The 17,433-nt window shown below is 43.2% G+C and overlaps 1 protein-coding gene across 1 annotated transcript in view; it reads right to left on the reverse strand.

Moving 5' to 3' along the window:
* The window catches only part of LOC136422534 (delta and Notch-like epidermal growth factor-related receptor), a 43,255-nt gene that overhangs the window by 6,939 nt on the left and 18,883 nt on the right, over window positions 1-17,433 (reverse strand). The window contains exons 2-4 of the mRNA XM_066410306.1: window positions 15,717-15,929; window positions 566-675; window positions 41-213 (exon numbers count right to left, since the gene is read on the reverse strand). Of these exons, the coding sequence (XP_066266403.1) occupies window positions 41-213; window positions 566-675; window positions 15,717-15,929 (496 nt within the window). The remainder of the gene's footprint in view (window positions 1-40; window positions 214-565; window positions 676-15,716; window positions 15,930-17,433) is intronic.

Genomic DNA, 17,433 nt, shown 5'->3' on the forward strand with positions numbered 1-17,433 from the left:
GAAATAAGTAAAGAGAAAATGTCACACATTTCAACCATACCTATGAAGTAGTTGCTCCCCAGGGTGAGGAACTCAGGGTCTAGCTCAAATGGAACTGCTGTGGGGCTGTCCGTGGTTGACCTGCCCTGTGTTATACTGCACCGCTCAAACCCCTCCCGGGAGACCTTGTACGGCTGGATGCTAAACTGGACCTCCTGACTGTCCGGCTGGAATCTGTAGGTGGACAAAAAGATAAGAAAATGTTAATAGTTTTCAACTAACTATCATTAGTGAGGAAGTGTACTTTGAGGAAAAATTAAAAACATTTTAAGGAATATCAAAACATCTTGTCAAGATACAAGATAACTTTATTGGAAATCGCAGTGTCTTAAAGAGTACCCATATTACGAACTTGTCTTTATTGCCAAAGAAGAAGCAACTTAACATTCAACTGCAACATTAGTAAGCATTATTTGGAGAATCACCACATCATATATCATACTAATTTGCATTAGATGAATATTACACAGTGTTGACATTAACCCATCTGTTGCTATGGTTACAGATAATACAGAGTAGTCCGTACCTGACCCTGACGCCCTCCTGGATCTGTAGAGGTTTCTGCTGCACCTGTAGAACCCCCTCACCTGTCGGGTCTGCCACTCCGAAACACGTCTCATAGGTGTTACACGTCTCCTGGGGGGAGGGAGAGAAGTCAGTCAGGTTTGATCCACATAGCAACAGATGTGATTTCTTAAAACACAATGACAAAAGGAACATCAGGATATGGTCTTTGTCTGTCCATCTGGGCGGTTTCAGTGAATATTGTATTTAGTACACGTAAGTCTGGTATCAGTTCCAACTTGATTTGTTATTCTTGAATTTGGACAAAAAGATTGACTGCCTCAATCGGAATATCAACATGAAAAGATTGTCATTCATAGTTTATTTTGTCTCCATATTATTATGTATTTTATTATTTTGTGTCATTCTACTGTCTCTTAGATTTCCCCCCAAATCCTATTCAATTTGTAGATCTCAAAATGTCCCTGCTTTATTTGTGACATCATGCAATGAAGATTTGCTTCACTTACTTTATATTCTACAGGAGTCCATGATCGAATCAAGGCATGAAAAATTCAATTTTCCCCAAGCAATTTCAGATTATAATCAAATCCACAGGGGGGCTCTTGTATCAGGTAATCTTAAGTAACACCTGAAGGTTCAGGAACCCAGGGCTTCTAGGTGTGACACATCGTTCCATGTGATATTGATAGACATTGTCACCTGCCGCAATACGTAACCTTTCAGGGGACAGGTTGTTCAATTCAATATTCATAGAAACTATGATCACATGCCTTCAATGTGTACTCTTTAAGTCTGTCAGGTCGTTGAAGATAATATCATAAGTCATGCGCCTGCAATGTGTACCCTAAGGTGTGCACTGACACAAATAACTTAATTCTAGAAAAGACTACATGTAATTTACATGTGTTACTATATTGGGGGAGAGACAATAGCTCAAGACACACAACTAAAGAAACAAACTTCCAATATTTCACATTTTCTACAAATGGCAAGTAGTTATTTCAGTCCCTGACAGTGGTTGCTCCTCATGATAACTACAGATATATTAGATACCGATCAACATCTCCCCAAGGCCAGCACAAGAAACTAGAGCCCCAGTTCAAACCCCAGCGGTATCTATACTTTCTGACCAGGTTTACATGACGAATGGTGGACTGCAGGCTTCAAAGGCAAATCAAAGCCTTGTTTTCGATCGTTGTTGGGGTGGATGGATCTATTTGAGTGAACCAGGTTGTTCAATTCTGATCCACGCATTAGTCATTTCTCAATTCTATCAGACTCTGATATAGACTGAGTGCATGAAATGTCATACAAGCTAGCTTAAAAAAGGTATAAAAATGAACAATGATTCTGATATTCATGTTTTTTTACATGCACTTGACTGTATGAAAGATCTATTTACTCAAATATGTTCAATGTGTTTCTACAAATATGGTCAGTCATTATGGTAATCAGAAATGGCCCATGATTTCTTTTGGACTGATCAAAGCTTCTGAGTACAACTCTATTGACCCAAAACTGTCATTTCTGTGAACCATGTCACTAAATCATACCAAGGAGGCTCTTTAAGATACTCCCAAGACAACAATTAAGAAACCCTATAAGCCACTTCTTGTATTCAATAAAGCTCCATTTTGTACATCATAAGAATCAGTCACTTGTCAAGAAAATTATGAAAGATGATGAAAAGACAATTGTTAAGAAATCCATTATTTCTTGTATTTTCTATATTTGAGCTTCTTCATGATGTCTTGCGAATTACTCATATTGTCTTATATTGATTGTTTAAGATTTCTGTAACAAAAGTTGTTTCTTGTCTCTACCATAGTTTGTCTTCTTTATCAATAAAGCAAGAATCACCTTTGGTTCCATTGTCTTAGAAACAACCTAATGATATAATTATACATCTTATAGGTTGTGAAGAAAATCTTTTCTTGTGTCTCATATATTTGATTTTCTTATCAAAGTTACATGTACCAATTACAGGCAACATGTCCATTTCCTAAGAATAACCCCAAAATGTCTGCTCTGGTGTACCATAATGCTTTAAGTATGAAAGTATGAAACTGTGAATGCTTGAAGACACTTTAAGATAAAAATATTAACGGACGTCATTTCCCCTGTCTCCTATATTCACCTTCTCCATCAAACTTTCATGTACTTTGAGAGAACCATCTCCATTCCTTAGACATGACCCAAATGTGTCCAACCCAGTGTCCCATCACACTCAGTCATATCAAGGAGCGCTCCTGTTGTGGTCCCAGGAGTGCCATGATAATAATAATGACAAACATGGTATTATTCAGCCTTCGTCAACTGTAATGGAACAATAGATCTTGTCTAAGACAACTTCTGACTAGTTTTTGATGTCATTATTCAGTACAAAAGCCTTTCTGCTAGAAACTTCTGTCACTTCCTCATGAGCTAAAAATCCATCAAAGTCAAACCTGACCGCCTGGTATACATTCAACCACCTCCAGTCATAAGCCACATTGAAACAATTCCGTCCAATTTTACATATTACTATAATTTTAGTTCAGACCCAGGTCTGCTAGTTCGCTTTTTATTGTAAAGCCAGTAATTACAAGTCAGTAAGTGAGCTTTATCTTCTGTTGTTGCCCAAACTGTCAACACCATTAGTACATGTATGTCAGCTCTTCACATTCTACATACCAGAGTCTCAGCCATGTGAACAGAGGGGTCGAGGTATGTGGCCTTGTAATTGTAATGCATTTCCTCAGGGTGTTCAAACAAAGGTCAAACAAACTGTGCAGTTACCCCCGAGTTTGCCACGCCAGGTACCACTACCACAGGTGCGACTTCCTTCAACTTCAATGTTTCATAAGCTTCAGACCAGGTGAGAACTTCCCAGTAAACTTGAGGCTGTTTCTGAAGGATTAAAGTGTATATTTCTTCAGGTTGCTGCCTCTCATGGTGAGACTTAATCTTTGTCTATATCAGGACACTTCTGCTTGTAAACAAAGTTTACCATCCAGATAACATTGAGATGGTTACTGTTACACAGTATATTGTGGATATCTGTTGAAGTTTGTGCCTTTCTCCTGGTAGATTAGAATTTTTAAGTGACAACTAGTTCCCTAATGTGAACTTGACTAATATCTAACATAAGATGGCTGAAAATATTATATCAGGGCTCGAAATTCATCTTTTGGAATAGGTGCACTGGTGCACCCAACTCAAAAAATTGGGTGCACAGAAAGAATTTTGGGTGCACCACATAAAATAAAGTTGCATGTTCTTCAGAACATAATTACAAAGTTTAACGCTGCTGCCTTTCTTAAGAACTTCAATCTGTAATTCTATACTATTAGCTAACTTTAAAATTTCAAACAAATAATACATTAAATAAAGTACAGCAAAAAGTTATCATGCTGTTTTTTATACTTACATTTCAAGAATATTCTGTATACTAGTGTACAATAGTATCTTAACCCTATAGGCTACAAAAATATATAGGTGCACCAGTGCACCCACAGTCAAAAATTAGGTGCACAGCTCCAATTTTGGGTGCACTGGGTGCACATGCACCCACTATTTCGAGCCCTGTATATACAGAACAAAAAGAAAGCCTGCAGGTGTTTTGTTTTTTCTACTTGTTTCCTTGTTAGGAATAGTATAGTATGGCAGAGGAGCAGGACGGTGTAAGACTGAAAAGCCACATTATGAAATGACACAATGAAAAACAAGATGTAAAAGTATGATTTTTTTCCCTTTGTTCCTGCAGTATATATAGAGTCACGTGACATACCTAGCAACTTCCATGGGCAAAAGCTTGAAGACATCAGTTCTGAAGATCTGATCTACGATCCACGACTGTCAAAGTGGCACCAGTAACAACACCAGGTCCTCTAACTATGACCGACGCCTCAAACAATCCAGACAGCAGTTCTATCTACCATGAATCTGCTCCCACTTTCTCCACACCCTTTGTTCTCTCGGATGCTCTACCTTCAGCACAACCCCAACCTGCTGGCCTCTCCCTCCCTGTTCTCATTGGCTATGAGTTTGGAGCAGCAGCGGGTCTTGCCATCATTGTCTTCATAACTATAAAACTCATAATCTGGCACAAGAGGAGGACCCGGAATCCTCCCTCTGGCCCAACCCCCCCAGTCGTTTTCAGTAATGCATCCGCTAGTGTCACAATCAGTGGGCGAGATCAGACAGGGCAGGCAGCAAATGAATCCTTGAAGAATGGCAGAAACTCAGGAAATGCCCAGAAGCACACTGCTTCTCAGGACCTTGAGTATGAACATGTTGTACTGCCGCTGAGGCCTAACAGTACAGGTCTAAGGCAACTATCTGAATACCAGTCCCTCGGACCCAGACAACAACCCGCTGAATACCAGTCCCTCGGGCCCAGACAACAACCATCTGAATACCAGTCCCTTGGACCCAGACAACAACCCGCTGAATACCAGTCCCTCGGACCCAGACAACAACCCGCTGAATACCAGTCCCTGGGACCCAGACAACAACCCGCTGAATACCAGTCCCTGGGACCCAGACAACAACCCGCTGAATACCAGTCCCTCGCACCCAGACAACAACCAGCCCTCGGACCCAGGCAACAACCCGCTGAATACCAGTCCCTCGGACCCAGGCAACAACCCGCTGAATACCAGTCCCTCGGACCCAGGCAACAACCCGCTGAATACCAGTCCCTCGGACCCAGGCAACAACCCGCTGAATACCAGTCTCTCGGACCCAGACAACAACCCACTGAATACCAGTCCCTCGGACCCAGACAACAACCAGCTGAATACCAGTCCCTCGGACCAAGACAACAACCCGCTGAATACCAGTCCCTCGGACCAAGACAACAACCCACTGAATACTAGTCCCTCGGACCAAGACAACAACCCACTGAATACCAGTCCCTCGGACCAAGACAACAACCCGCTGAATACCAGTCCCTCGGACCCAGGCAACAACCCGCTGAATACCAGTCCCTCGGACCCAGGCAACAGAGAAACAGAGCTGCCAGTGACAACCTCCCCCCACTTCCTTTGGACCCTGTAACTGTTACTAACTCTTACCCGCCAATTTAGAAGTGCCTGGGCCATTTCAAGGCTGCCCCAACCATCTGCAATGAGGCACACATGATGACAGTAGGCAGCATATGACGGAATTGTTCTCGCGAGAACGGCGCATGTCACACGAGATTGCGCGAGAACACACGTGAGCTCTGAGATCAACTGAATCTGGGACTCAGAGCTTGACACGTATCTGGTTCGAGTCGGACTGCACTGATTTCCGTCCGCTATCTGCCCCTTTTGTGCGCCAGTTTTTCCACCGACGCCCGTACTACTCCTCTGCCTCTTGCCCAGACCTTCTCCCCGAGACCAGCAACTTCCACAACCGCCTTTCCTTCACATTTCAAGCATGTACGGGGCAGGTAAACGGAAAACGAGGCCCCCGGCCCGGTTCGCACTTTCCCCCACCGAAGAATCTGAAGAGGGCGGATGGCACTCCACGCCTGACGCCAGGTTGACTGAGCAGCTGAACAACGAACTTTTGGACGTCAGCAGGCGGATAGAACAGATGAAAACCGACTTGGGCATTCAGGAGGCAGAACTTGAGACGGCAAAGACCCCCCTCCCCATATCGCCGCGGCCACGAGAAGATGACGTCACGGGTCTTCGGTCCATCTTCCCAGGGGGCTTAGCGGCGCCCAGCTCCCAACAAGATGGCCGTCGCCAGCAGAGTGTTCCCGTCGACGTGCAGAGGCACTTCGCGCCGTCCCACAACAACGTGCCCACCTTGAAGGAGGTGCGGGCCTTTCATTCTTTGCACAGTAACCCGCCACCGCACGCGCCAAGACCTTCAATCGGGCAGCCGGCCTTCGGCGGCGCACTCGGAGCCGAGAAACGCCCTCCCCACGCCAACCTGCAGACATCTCCGGACGGCGAGTCTCTGATCCAAGGTAAAAAACTTTCAAGTGGTTTATCCAGGAAGTCACACGACAGAGTGGTTAGGGAAGTCGCTTGGCCTCATGAATTCGTATTTTCGGCCACAAAAACAGTCACCCATGACTCCCTAACGTGGGATCAGTTAGTTGCAGGAGAAATGGCTATTATCTTGAGTCCGAACACAAATCCCATGGAGAGCCGGAACCGGGGCCATATTTTGAGGGGTCTGATGCTCGACATCCCCACATATTCCTTCATCGGCATCAGAAACTTTTATAAGATTTTGTGGATTCACGTTGAACATGGTCTCGTTACCATCGATACCAAGACCACCACAGCAGAAGTGCATAAACTCAAAGAAGACCATCTACGTAAAACCTCAGCTGACTTCGGCGGTGCGAGCAGTGCGCACGTTATCCAGGGTCAAACAGCCTACATGGACAGAGCAGCCGGGCCAAGAACCACGTGTTGTTACAAATACCAACTTGAAGGCAACACGTGCTCCTTCGCTACAGACCATATAGCGGCCTCAGGCGTGTTGCACATCCACGCGTGCAGGGTCTGCTCCAGACATAGACCGGGAGTGGATGCCGGGCATCCGGCAATGTACTGTCCACACAACAAGGACCAGGGTGGTCAAGGCAACTACGCAGCGGCGCGGGACAACTTCTGACTAGTCCCCGCCCACAACACAGAACTGCCCAACCTGGAGAAAACATTGACTGGACTCACAACTTCAAGCCAAGTCACCTGCCCCTCATCTCTGCCCTTCCCAACACCGAAGGTTAGCGACCCACGCCCCGCCCCAAATCCCGCACGCACCGACACAGCGAGTACCAGCCCAGGACCCCTCACACTGACGCCCCCAGCACCCACGTCAGTGAATCCCCGCCCCGACGACCGTGCCTTCAAGCCCTCATACGTCCAGATGGCAAGCACGTCCCAGCAGCCCCCCGCCCTGAAGCCCGCAGCCACACAGATGGCGAGTCCCTCTCCCGCAGTTGCAACCACAGCACCCACGTCAGTGACTCCCCGCCCCGACGACCGTGCCTTCAAGCCCTCATCCGTCCAGACGGCAAGCACGTTCCAGCAGCTCCCCACCCTGTAGCCCTCAGCCACACAGATGGCGAGTTCCCTCCCCGCAGTCTCAACCACAGCCCCCACGTCAGTGACTCCCTGCCCCGAAGACTGTGCCTTCAAGCCCTCACCTGTCCAGACGGCAAGCACGTTCCAGCAGCTCCCTACCCTGAAGCCCGCAGCCACGCAGATGGCGAGTCCCCTCCTTGCAGTTTCAATCACCAGCGCCCAGCCCAGACAGCTAGTCCCACCACCCTCGTCGGCAGAGCAGTATGCAGCATGTTCATTACATGAAGTCATCCATGCTTCAGACGCAACCACAACACTGCCAAAAACCTACAGCAAGGCCATAGATCGCTACATCGACAAGGAGACCGGGCATGGAGCCACACAGGGGCCCTTCCAGTTACCGCCGTTCGGAAGCGACTTCATCACATCCCCACTCCAGACCGCCCAGAAACGCGCCGAAGGCATCGGATAGTAGTTGTGGATCTCAGTTTTCCCCCAGGGTCCGCGGTCAACGACGGTACCGCGACCAAACTTTATTTAGGCAACCCTGCACGACAACAGACAAAACTTACCTCTCATCGGAGTCTTCTTGGCGCCTTCGGTCTGGCCGTTGACATCTGTGATGCTTTGAACTCTGTACCATCACTTGCGAACTGATTAAAATGATGTCAAGTGCCAATTCAGACTCTGTCTCTTCGAGTGAGAACAATTAGGCACACATGATGACAGTAGGCAGCATATGACGGAATTGTTCTCGCGAGAACGGCGCATGTCACACGAGATTGCGCGAGAACACACGTGAGCTCTGAGATCAACTGAATCTGGGACTCAGAGCTTGACACGCCACCGCCGTCCCCACATCAGACTCATGTCATGCGAACTTTAAGTATTAAGCATTGCGTATAGTTTCTGTCAGTTAAGCACTCTTGTTCTACCGTCTCCGTCGACACATTGTAAGTTACGCACATGTGGTAGTAAGTAGTTTAGTTCACTTAAGTTTGCACCATCGTCTCGAGCTTAAACAGTGTCAGCGACAATCCCTATGGGCTATGTACACAAGACCGAGTCTTGCAGCCATGTATAAAGTCAGTGTGAACACTGAAGCTCCCATTTTAGAACCGAGGCAGATTCGGGCAGAGCCTGAGTTACACTCACCTGCACCTTTTTTCTGTATATATTGTATATGCCGTCTGTTAAATACTGTGTTTGTTGATACCAGTCGCTCATCAGAGAGAGGAATGAGCTCACACTGTACGTGAAGTTGACTGTTTGTGATTTTGGACAGAATATGTGCACTCGTCCCAGTGCTACCGCACGATTTTACCTCGTATCAGCTTTTAACTTCATGCTTTGGCTAGTTACTGCGTTTAATGTTTCCCCAGTTCAGATTTTACACTGGCAGAGCCAGTTACCTCTCCTAGTTAATGACTGATTTGTATTATAGAATATAGTCTTGTTATAGTCCGTTATATTAAGAGGCACGCTAACTCCATCTTAAGTGGTTACTCAACAGGTATCCCGTGACCTGTGTAACTTCAGTTACCCACCTAGTTGCAGTACTAGGCCGTTGACATCTGTGATGCTTTGAACTCTGTACCATCACTTGCGAACTGATTAAAATGATGTCAAGTGCCAATTCAGACTCTGTCTCTTCGAGTGAGAACAATTATCTCTTCACGAGATCCACAACCCGAACCTGCAAGGCTGAGACGCCTTGGACGCAGATCACAGACTCTCTCATTTTCAGAGGTGTACAGACACAACTGATGTACCTGCCACCTTGAACTATAGATTGCATAGTGCAAATTGTTTTGTTTTTTGTTAGGCATTTTTGTTACATTTTTTTCTTAATGTGTATCTTAGTAGTATTGAATAGTACTGAAAACATTAAAAGAAAATGACAAAAAGTGTTTGATTAGCATGAAGTGTATTCAACGTAGCTCCGTCTGAAATACTCTTGCAAATGTTAAAGATGTTATAGTGGTTAATGCATGCCATGAAACTTTGAGACATTTAAGAACTATAATTGGAGACTATAAACTATAATCATGTTTATATCTAATAAAGACATTTATTATATAAATAAATGATTGGACAATTACCCGTATTATCGCTTGTCAAGATGAAAAATGAAATTCATTTTCACCGTTTGTTTTGATTTCTGACAGAATTTCAAACCAAAATATAACTTGGCCTTCATTTTCTCGAGAGCTTAAAACTCAAATAACAAGTATCATTACCACCTACCCATATCTTCCCTAGTGATGCTGGTCACCAACACTCACACTCCCTAAAAAACCTTTTTTTACAGACGATTTAAAAAAAACATATCATCGGTTCCTTGATATCCACCTTTATCTGCATCCCTCATCAATATATTCTATATCCATGCAATATCTATAATTATTGATGACGGGAGGAATCCAAGCTGTATCAAATTACACCGGGTAATATCAAATAAGCAATAAAGCGAGTTGGCCTAGATCTATATTGTCTTCCCAATAAGTCTTAGACATTACAGGTCTTAAGGTAGCAGTCCCCCAGGCTCAGACCCAGTCACCTCCTGACCTCAAGTAGTAACACTTCCTTAGAGGTCACCTGAAGGTCATAACCCTGACTCCGAGAGGGGATATTGCTACATATGAGTCGGGTTGTAATATGAGTGAGCTGATGGTGATTTTGATTCTAATCAGTTTCAAATTACAGCCGGCAGTGATGTGGTAATTTGACACCTCAATCAACAGGTGGGTACAATATTGCCTCTGGCAGTTATACCAGCAGAAACTACTCTCGGAAAACTTGACTAAAAATAGCGGTAGGGGAAAAGTGAGACATTTTTAAAACAGAATAAAAGTTGGCAGTACATTCAAACCTACATGTAGCATTTGAAGCAAGACACATACAATTCTTGACATTAAGCTTTGCCTGATAAGATAACTGCACAATGTCATGCACCTCTAATAGCATAACTAATCCCTGTATCTATTAATAGTGCACTTTAAAATCATTGTATTATCTATCTTATCTTTGATATATCATTCTATAAGCTACCCTTGGAGGTAGAGTCTGCAAAAGAAATGAATCAATTCCCTGCATCTTTCTCAAGATTGATTTTGAGAAGCATCCACACAAGGCCTCCATGCAGGCAGGTGCTTGCTTGTTTAAATTATCACTACACTGGGTACTTAGGCTGGTGTCTTCTGTAATTTGCTTGAAGTTATTTTTTTACACAAGGGACAATGCTTGTAGAAGGCATGAAATACTTTTTGTCCTGATGTATTGATTACATTGTGTTGCTAGTAGACATTAAACCGATTGGCCCTGATATAGCTGCTTTGTGTAACCTGAGCCCTTGGCCAAGAGCTAAATATTCCCTCAATAAATTACTTCAAATTTACCAACACATTTTACAGCATATAACTAAAAACCTAGCTACAGATTTCTTATATGGTCTACAAGCAATTACAATGTACAGGAACTGATTTTGTCCATTTTTAGCCCAGAGTAATTCATATGCAGGGACAAATTGAACAGCACTAAATCTAGACATACACAATCTTTTATCGCTTAGTGACTACTAAATGACCATCTGTAGCTGTCTCTAACATCCACAGCATGAGCTATATATAATGCAGTTATACTGTAGAGGTTGCCGGCATTCGGTGTGATGTAATCTGTAAGGGTCCAAGGTCATACAATTATCATGCCTGCATCGAATGCTAAATGTGATCAATTGCTACCTTTTACTCAGTTTTCACATGTAAGTTATCAATTATCAAGTAAAATGTAAACTTCTTACACTATACACAATTTGTATCCATGATTGGGTGAGTGAGTAATTGGCAGATACAGAATCAAAAGAGCAGCTAACAATGTCCATGAGGGGAAAATGATAATAGATAATAAGACGAAGTATACTTAGTTCTGTTAATGCAATTGGTGTACCCACTGTATTCCCTATAGCCTGTACAATAGATGTCTGATGACTTAGTCACATTTTATTTACATTCTGGTACCTCAAACTCCAATAGAACCACAGGTTTATTAATTGAATGTCCATCTCCATTATCCCGGCAATTTTTCACTCACGAAGGACCAATTAATTTTGTACTCCTGGTAGTTCAGTATTGATTTCCAATTATGTGAGGGAGTATTTTATTTCATACCCTGCCTTACAACACTACAAGCTAGCTGATACAACAATTCACAAAGATTTTCAGTAAAATATATGATACCTTTGAGACATGTCATAATGATGGCACTTCAGGCAAATGTTTCTATTGATAGGTCTTTGATTGAAATATGAAGAAACCATCAGTACCACGAGCCATTAAATACTCCACTCCTCTTACATGCCACAAGTTCCAGACATTCCAAATTTCCAGGTAATTTCGTCACTCCTCCCCGCCCCCACTCTGTATGCAGAGGTGTTTATCTGTTAACAGCGTCGCTTTATTGTTCCCCAGACTCTAATTTCCTGCTACAGAACGCTGCGTGCTGCAGATTGGGCACAGACTCCAGGTGATAAAATGTAGGGAAGGACCGATGTCCACACCAGGCACAGTGCCAGACAAACTGTCTCTGATACTCATCCCTCACTGGGCAAAGTTATTCAGCTGCTATCTCCAAGAAAGAAATGGCTGTCAAACCTGGGTGTTGGTCATTATATCAACTACACTGTGGCTGTTGGTTGGGCACAGGCTCCAACACTCATCCCTCACTGGGCAAAGTTATTCAGCTGCTATCTCCAAATAAGAAATGGCTGTCGAGCCTGGGTGTTGGTCATTATATCAACTACACTGTGGCTGTTGGTTGGGCACAGGCTCCAGGTGATAAAATGTAGGGAAGGACCGATGTCCACACCAGGCACAGCGCCAGACAAACTGTCTCCAACACTCATCCCTCACTCGGCAAAGTTATTCAGCTGCTATCTCTAAGAAAGAAATTGCTGTCGAGCCTGGGTGTTGGTCATTATATCAACTACACTGTGGCTGTTGGTTGTTTGAGCAACTAACACTCTTTATAAGGTGTAAGGGAGAGATAGGGACAGTATCTTCAGTTAATGGGCAAAGTTCTGGATATGAATTGGTCAGCCAGACAGACTAGTGAATTGGCCAGGAAAGGGCAGAGGAGAAGAGCACTTATTGTCAATCGTCATTGAACAGCCTTGAAGTAAAGAAAGTATGGTCAAGTCTTCTTGTACATTGTGTAGCAACCACTCAAGGGACTTGAAAATGTGGAAATTGTAGACAGGTGGCCACAAGAGACAGGATTCTTAAAGCTTGTGTCAATGGGAAATTACATAAAGTACCACTGAAAGTAGCAAAAATGGCCAAGTGGTCCTTCTGTAGAGGTGGTCGCAACCTGTATACAGGTTTGACAGTAGATGATATATCTGTGTGTGTACACATGTACACAGACTGTAAGTGGTGCTTTTTCTGACAAATCTAACGGTCGTAAATTTGATGAAAATGGTTCCAGCTTGGGAAACGGCATTCAGAATATACGAGTGCAGGTTGAGTGGTCGTTTGACCAGATGGGTTTACATTATAGCGGGCTGGAATGGGGAGAAAAGCTGCCGGGATTGGAAAGGAACGCGCCGTTCTCGTTAAGCACGCCTCAGGAGCATAAGGGATGACCGGGGGGTTTACGGGGATGTGGACGAGGCTTATATGGATCAGTGGCGAGGAAATTATCGGGATGTTTTTGGACCTCACGGTCGGAAAGATGAGCCCAATTTTTCCTCCCAGCTCTCTGTTTGTTTCCATATGGCTAAATCATCATGTCCATAAAGTTTCGGTTACTAGTGGCAGTGTCTATGTCTTTTTAGGTCCTTGGGCCACACAGGCCACAACAGCATGGGGGGGGGGGCTAGGCCACAGGTAGTGCTTTGTGTTTCAATTCCATGTCCTTTCTCATAAGTGCTGAGTGCCATAATGTGGTAAATGGGCAGCTTAGTTTTATATTTAAAATTCATTCTCTTCATCAAAAAGGGTGAGAACAAAGGAAATAGATAGGCCCGGCTTAAACTGCAGATTTCCAGAAAATCAAAACAATTCCTACGCTCGTTCTCATTTCAATGTGCACATTTTGTACCTTTCGTTACCGTTTGAAGTAGGACGTTCCTGACATTAAGATATGCCACATATAAGGTGCCAAACGATTTAAAACTTTTCTGGCTTCTAAAAAACGACAGTTTGGCACCTTATATCTGGCATATCTTAATGTAAGGAAGGTCTTACATCTAACGGTAACGGTGATTACAAAATGTGTACATATAAGTGAGAACGAGCGTAGATGAAATGTATACATTCCCTCCCATTCAGATTAGAACATAGATGGGGTAAAATATTTTTTTTTTCAAATTTTCATCCTCAACTATTGCCTGAGGAACTTACAGAGAGCTCAATAATGCAGCGTCCATTACAACTTACAGTAAACACAGCTGCCCCTGGGTCACATGCATATAGACCAGTGCATATGAAACTCTGATAATGGTCGATGTCATTTTGGGATGAATCCAACTTTGCTGCAGGGCGATCAGTATGGGATTTCCAAAGGCTAGAATAGAAATGAAAGAATCAATACTATCTGAAGATATAACCTTGTGAAGGTATGATGCAACTTTGTTAAAAAGATGTGAACAGAAGAAGTGCACTGGTGATATAGTTTCTAAGGGAAAAATGGAATACAATCAAACACATACTAGAGACCACATCTGCAGAAGAGCCACTGGGCTATAGAGGCAACTTTTTACTGGTCCTTTAGATTATTGTCCCCATTGACATAAGTGTAGGAAACCTGTACAAGTGACGACATCTGCACAAGGGCCACCTGGCCAAGGTGACCACTTTTTGGTGGCCCATTAGATGATTTTTCCCATCTATCCAAGCATTGAGTTCTGTCTATAGTGCCACATTTCTACTGTGACCATTTTATCTGTATTCATGTGTTGTCAAGTCACTCCAGTAGCTTGTTCCATCTGGTTATGTGAAGGCAACATACAGAATATAAGAACTTTCCCTGGTGCTGAAATCAGGGCTGCAGTGCAAAAGTTGTTTTCCTTTTGAACTATTCCCTAATGTTGATCTTAAAGCTGAACATGTTTGATTGTTCGGAAAGAAGGATTGCTAAAAGAAGCATAGCATCTGTTCTTGGCATCACAGTATAATTTAACAGGGAACTTAAGAAGACACATATTATTCCTGTCACTCCTTTCAAATATCAGACACACAAACACTGCCAATGAAATAAGCTCTACACTACACAAACCACATCTATCAAGGTGCCTAAGGGTTCAAAATGGAGCACTGAACCACTCTGGTTTCAGACACATGTTGTAGTTTAATTCATGTTATAAACTGTAAGACTGGCGCCCATTCATGTCTCAAAAGCACCACCAGTTCTAAACATCTGTCATCTATTGAACTCCCAAAGACACAGGGACCCTTGAAGTGTGGACTTCCAAATATGGTAATGTTAGGGGCAATCCCAGTGGGCCGTACTAATGGGGAAGTAGATGAGGGGTGGGCAGGGTTAATGGACTGCGCCACTTGAAGCTTTAACCTGCTTCCTTTTCTGGTTAAACAATTCATCTTTACCTCCTCAAGAGGCACTTTCTACGTCAGTAAGTGCTTTAGAAACTTACTTAACTCAGCCTACAGGTTCAGTGTTGGACATTAAACTTTTTATGTGTACTTTAGTCAGTTGATGGAACCACACTTTGCTGAAACCCAAAAGCATTACAGACACATGGCATCATGAACGTATTTCTCTTTCCTTTCAGATCAAATTAAACAGAACTTTTACCCATATTTGGTCATCATGCCCCATTTTTTTTACATCCTATAGCTCTAAGAAAACAGACTGTTTATACATATTTGGACATCATGTCCATATTTGTCTTTTTTCCCAGCTCAAATGAAACAGAACTGATACCTATATTTGAACATCGTGCCAATATTTTTTTCCTCCTAGCCAAGGAAACAGACCTTTACCCATATTTGGACATCATGTCCATATTTGAAACATAACTGATACCAATATTTGAGCATCATACCAATATTTTTTTACTCCTAGCTAAGGAAACAGACCTTTACCCATAATTGGGCATCATGCCCATATGTGTCTTACCTTAGCATAGCCCCATTCCACCGTCACCACAGACCCAGTCAGGTTGTGTTGCCATGGCGATCCATCCTCGGGAAGCGGACCAAGGCATTCTGGGACGGGGTTGTCACAGTTCCTCCCCATGAAGCCGTGCTGACAGTGGCAGGCGTAGTCAGCAAGCAGGTCCTGACAGGTCCCGTGGGTACAGGGGTCGGGGGAGCACTCGTCAGTCTCCATCTGGAAGGAGAGGATGTGCAACACTTTCAAAACAACGCTCACCGCTTCACAAAATATGCCCTATAAATACTGTAATTCACTTTATCTTCACGGTAGCAAAATTTCACGGTGGAAGGAAAATGGACGTTTTCATTGAACTTTAACTTCACGATGGTGCCAAGTGATTGGAATCAAAAATAATCACAACAGGTTTTCACGGCGTTGATAAGTTCACAGTACAGAGGTGACCGTGAAAACAGTGAACATAAAGTTACAGTGAAAGAAACAAGAATTACAGTAATCACATTACAGTGTTAGTGACCGGTGCAATGGCCAAGTGAGATGAGCACTCACTGATTAAGACATGCCCTGAAAAAGAGTCCCACTACAGTTTAGTGACTGGTACAGTGGACAAGGGAGTACAGTGTTTGCCTTGCATTTGGTATGTTGTGAGTTTGAACACTCATTAGTCTCAACCTGAAAGGAGAGGATGTGCAAAACTTTCAAAACTGCTGCTGTCAATAAAGAAAAATGCCCTGAAAAATAGTCATAGAGTAACTATAGTATAATAAGACCAGGTTCTTTGGTGAAACATGGGTTGGAAAAATACACAATTAACTTGAATCAACAGTATACTGATTCAGAGCACTCATGGAAACGGAATTTGGGAAAATAAACACATTGTCAACTTTAATAAACAGTACAAAGACTCAGAGCACATACGGTTTATGGAAACAACAATTTGAGTGAATATACACACATTCAGAGCACAGTTCAGGGAAAGTTCAAACAACATTTTTGGAAATATACACAGTTTGCATCAAAAATGCACTGATTCAGAGCACAGCTTGTGGCAATGACATTTTCAAAATGTCACAGAAAATCTCCTGGATCTAAAATAGATACGATGCACAAGAGGCTTTTCATACTTCTAGCCCTCTGACATTGCCCTTTATACAGGCTAAATCCTCTGACATTATAAACATCAAGAGTGGCCAGTCATGTATTTCGATAAGAAGATAACCTGGCCAAACCATCTTCAATATTAAATCAAATCATTAATGAATCTATTTTCAGTATAATACTGGGTTGCGATGATCTTACAAATGTTCAATTTAGTATGATGCGTCATGGTCTGACTATTCGTTAATCTATCCTGTCGCTTGAGTAAGTGTTATCCTACGTATCTAATTACCTGGATGTCTAACTTCCACCAACGAAGTTTTATGGTGTTAATTTGTATTCAAAAGGTACAACGTATTACATCATTCTGCTCCAAGCTTGAGCTCAGTGATATACTTTTTTCATTTTAGGTCATCATTTTAGACGTTAGCAAACCAGCAAAGAAATTGTTATGGCCAATAACTCTTGAACAGCCTTGTTTATCACTGAATCCGTGTAAACCCTGTGACTGTACATCACACGTGCATGTAAGCCTGAGGTTTAGTAGTCCACTGATTTGTGGATATGAGATTGTACTGTGCAGCCACCCCGTGGCCATCGCTACTCCATCACGACAGCTACA

Source organism: Branchiostoma lanceolatum, chromosome 17 (genome assembly GCF_035083965.1).
Source record: "Branchiostoma lanceolatum isolate klBraLanc5 chromosome 17, klBraLanc5.hap2, whole genome shotgun sequence".
Taxonomy (NCBI): Eukaryota; Metazoa; Chordata; class Leptocardii; order Amphioxiformes; family Branchiostomatidae; genus Branchiostoma; species Branchiostoma lanceolatum.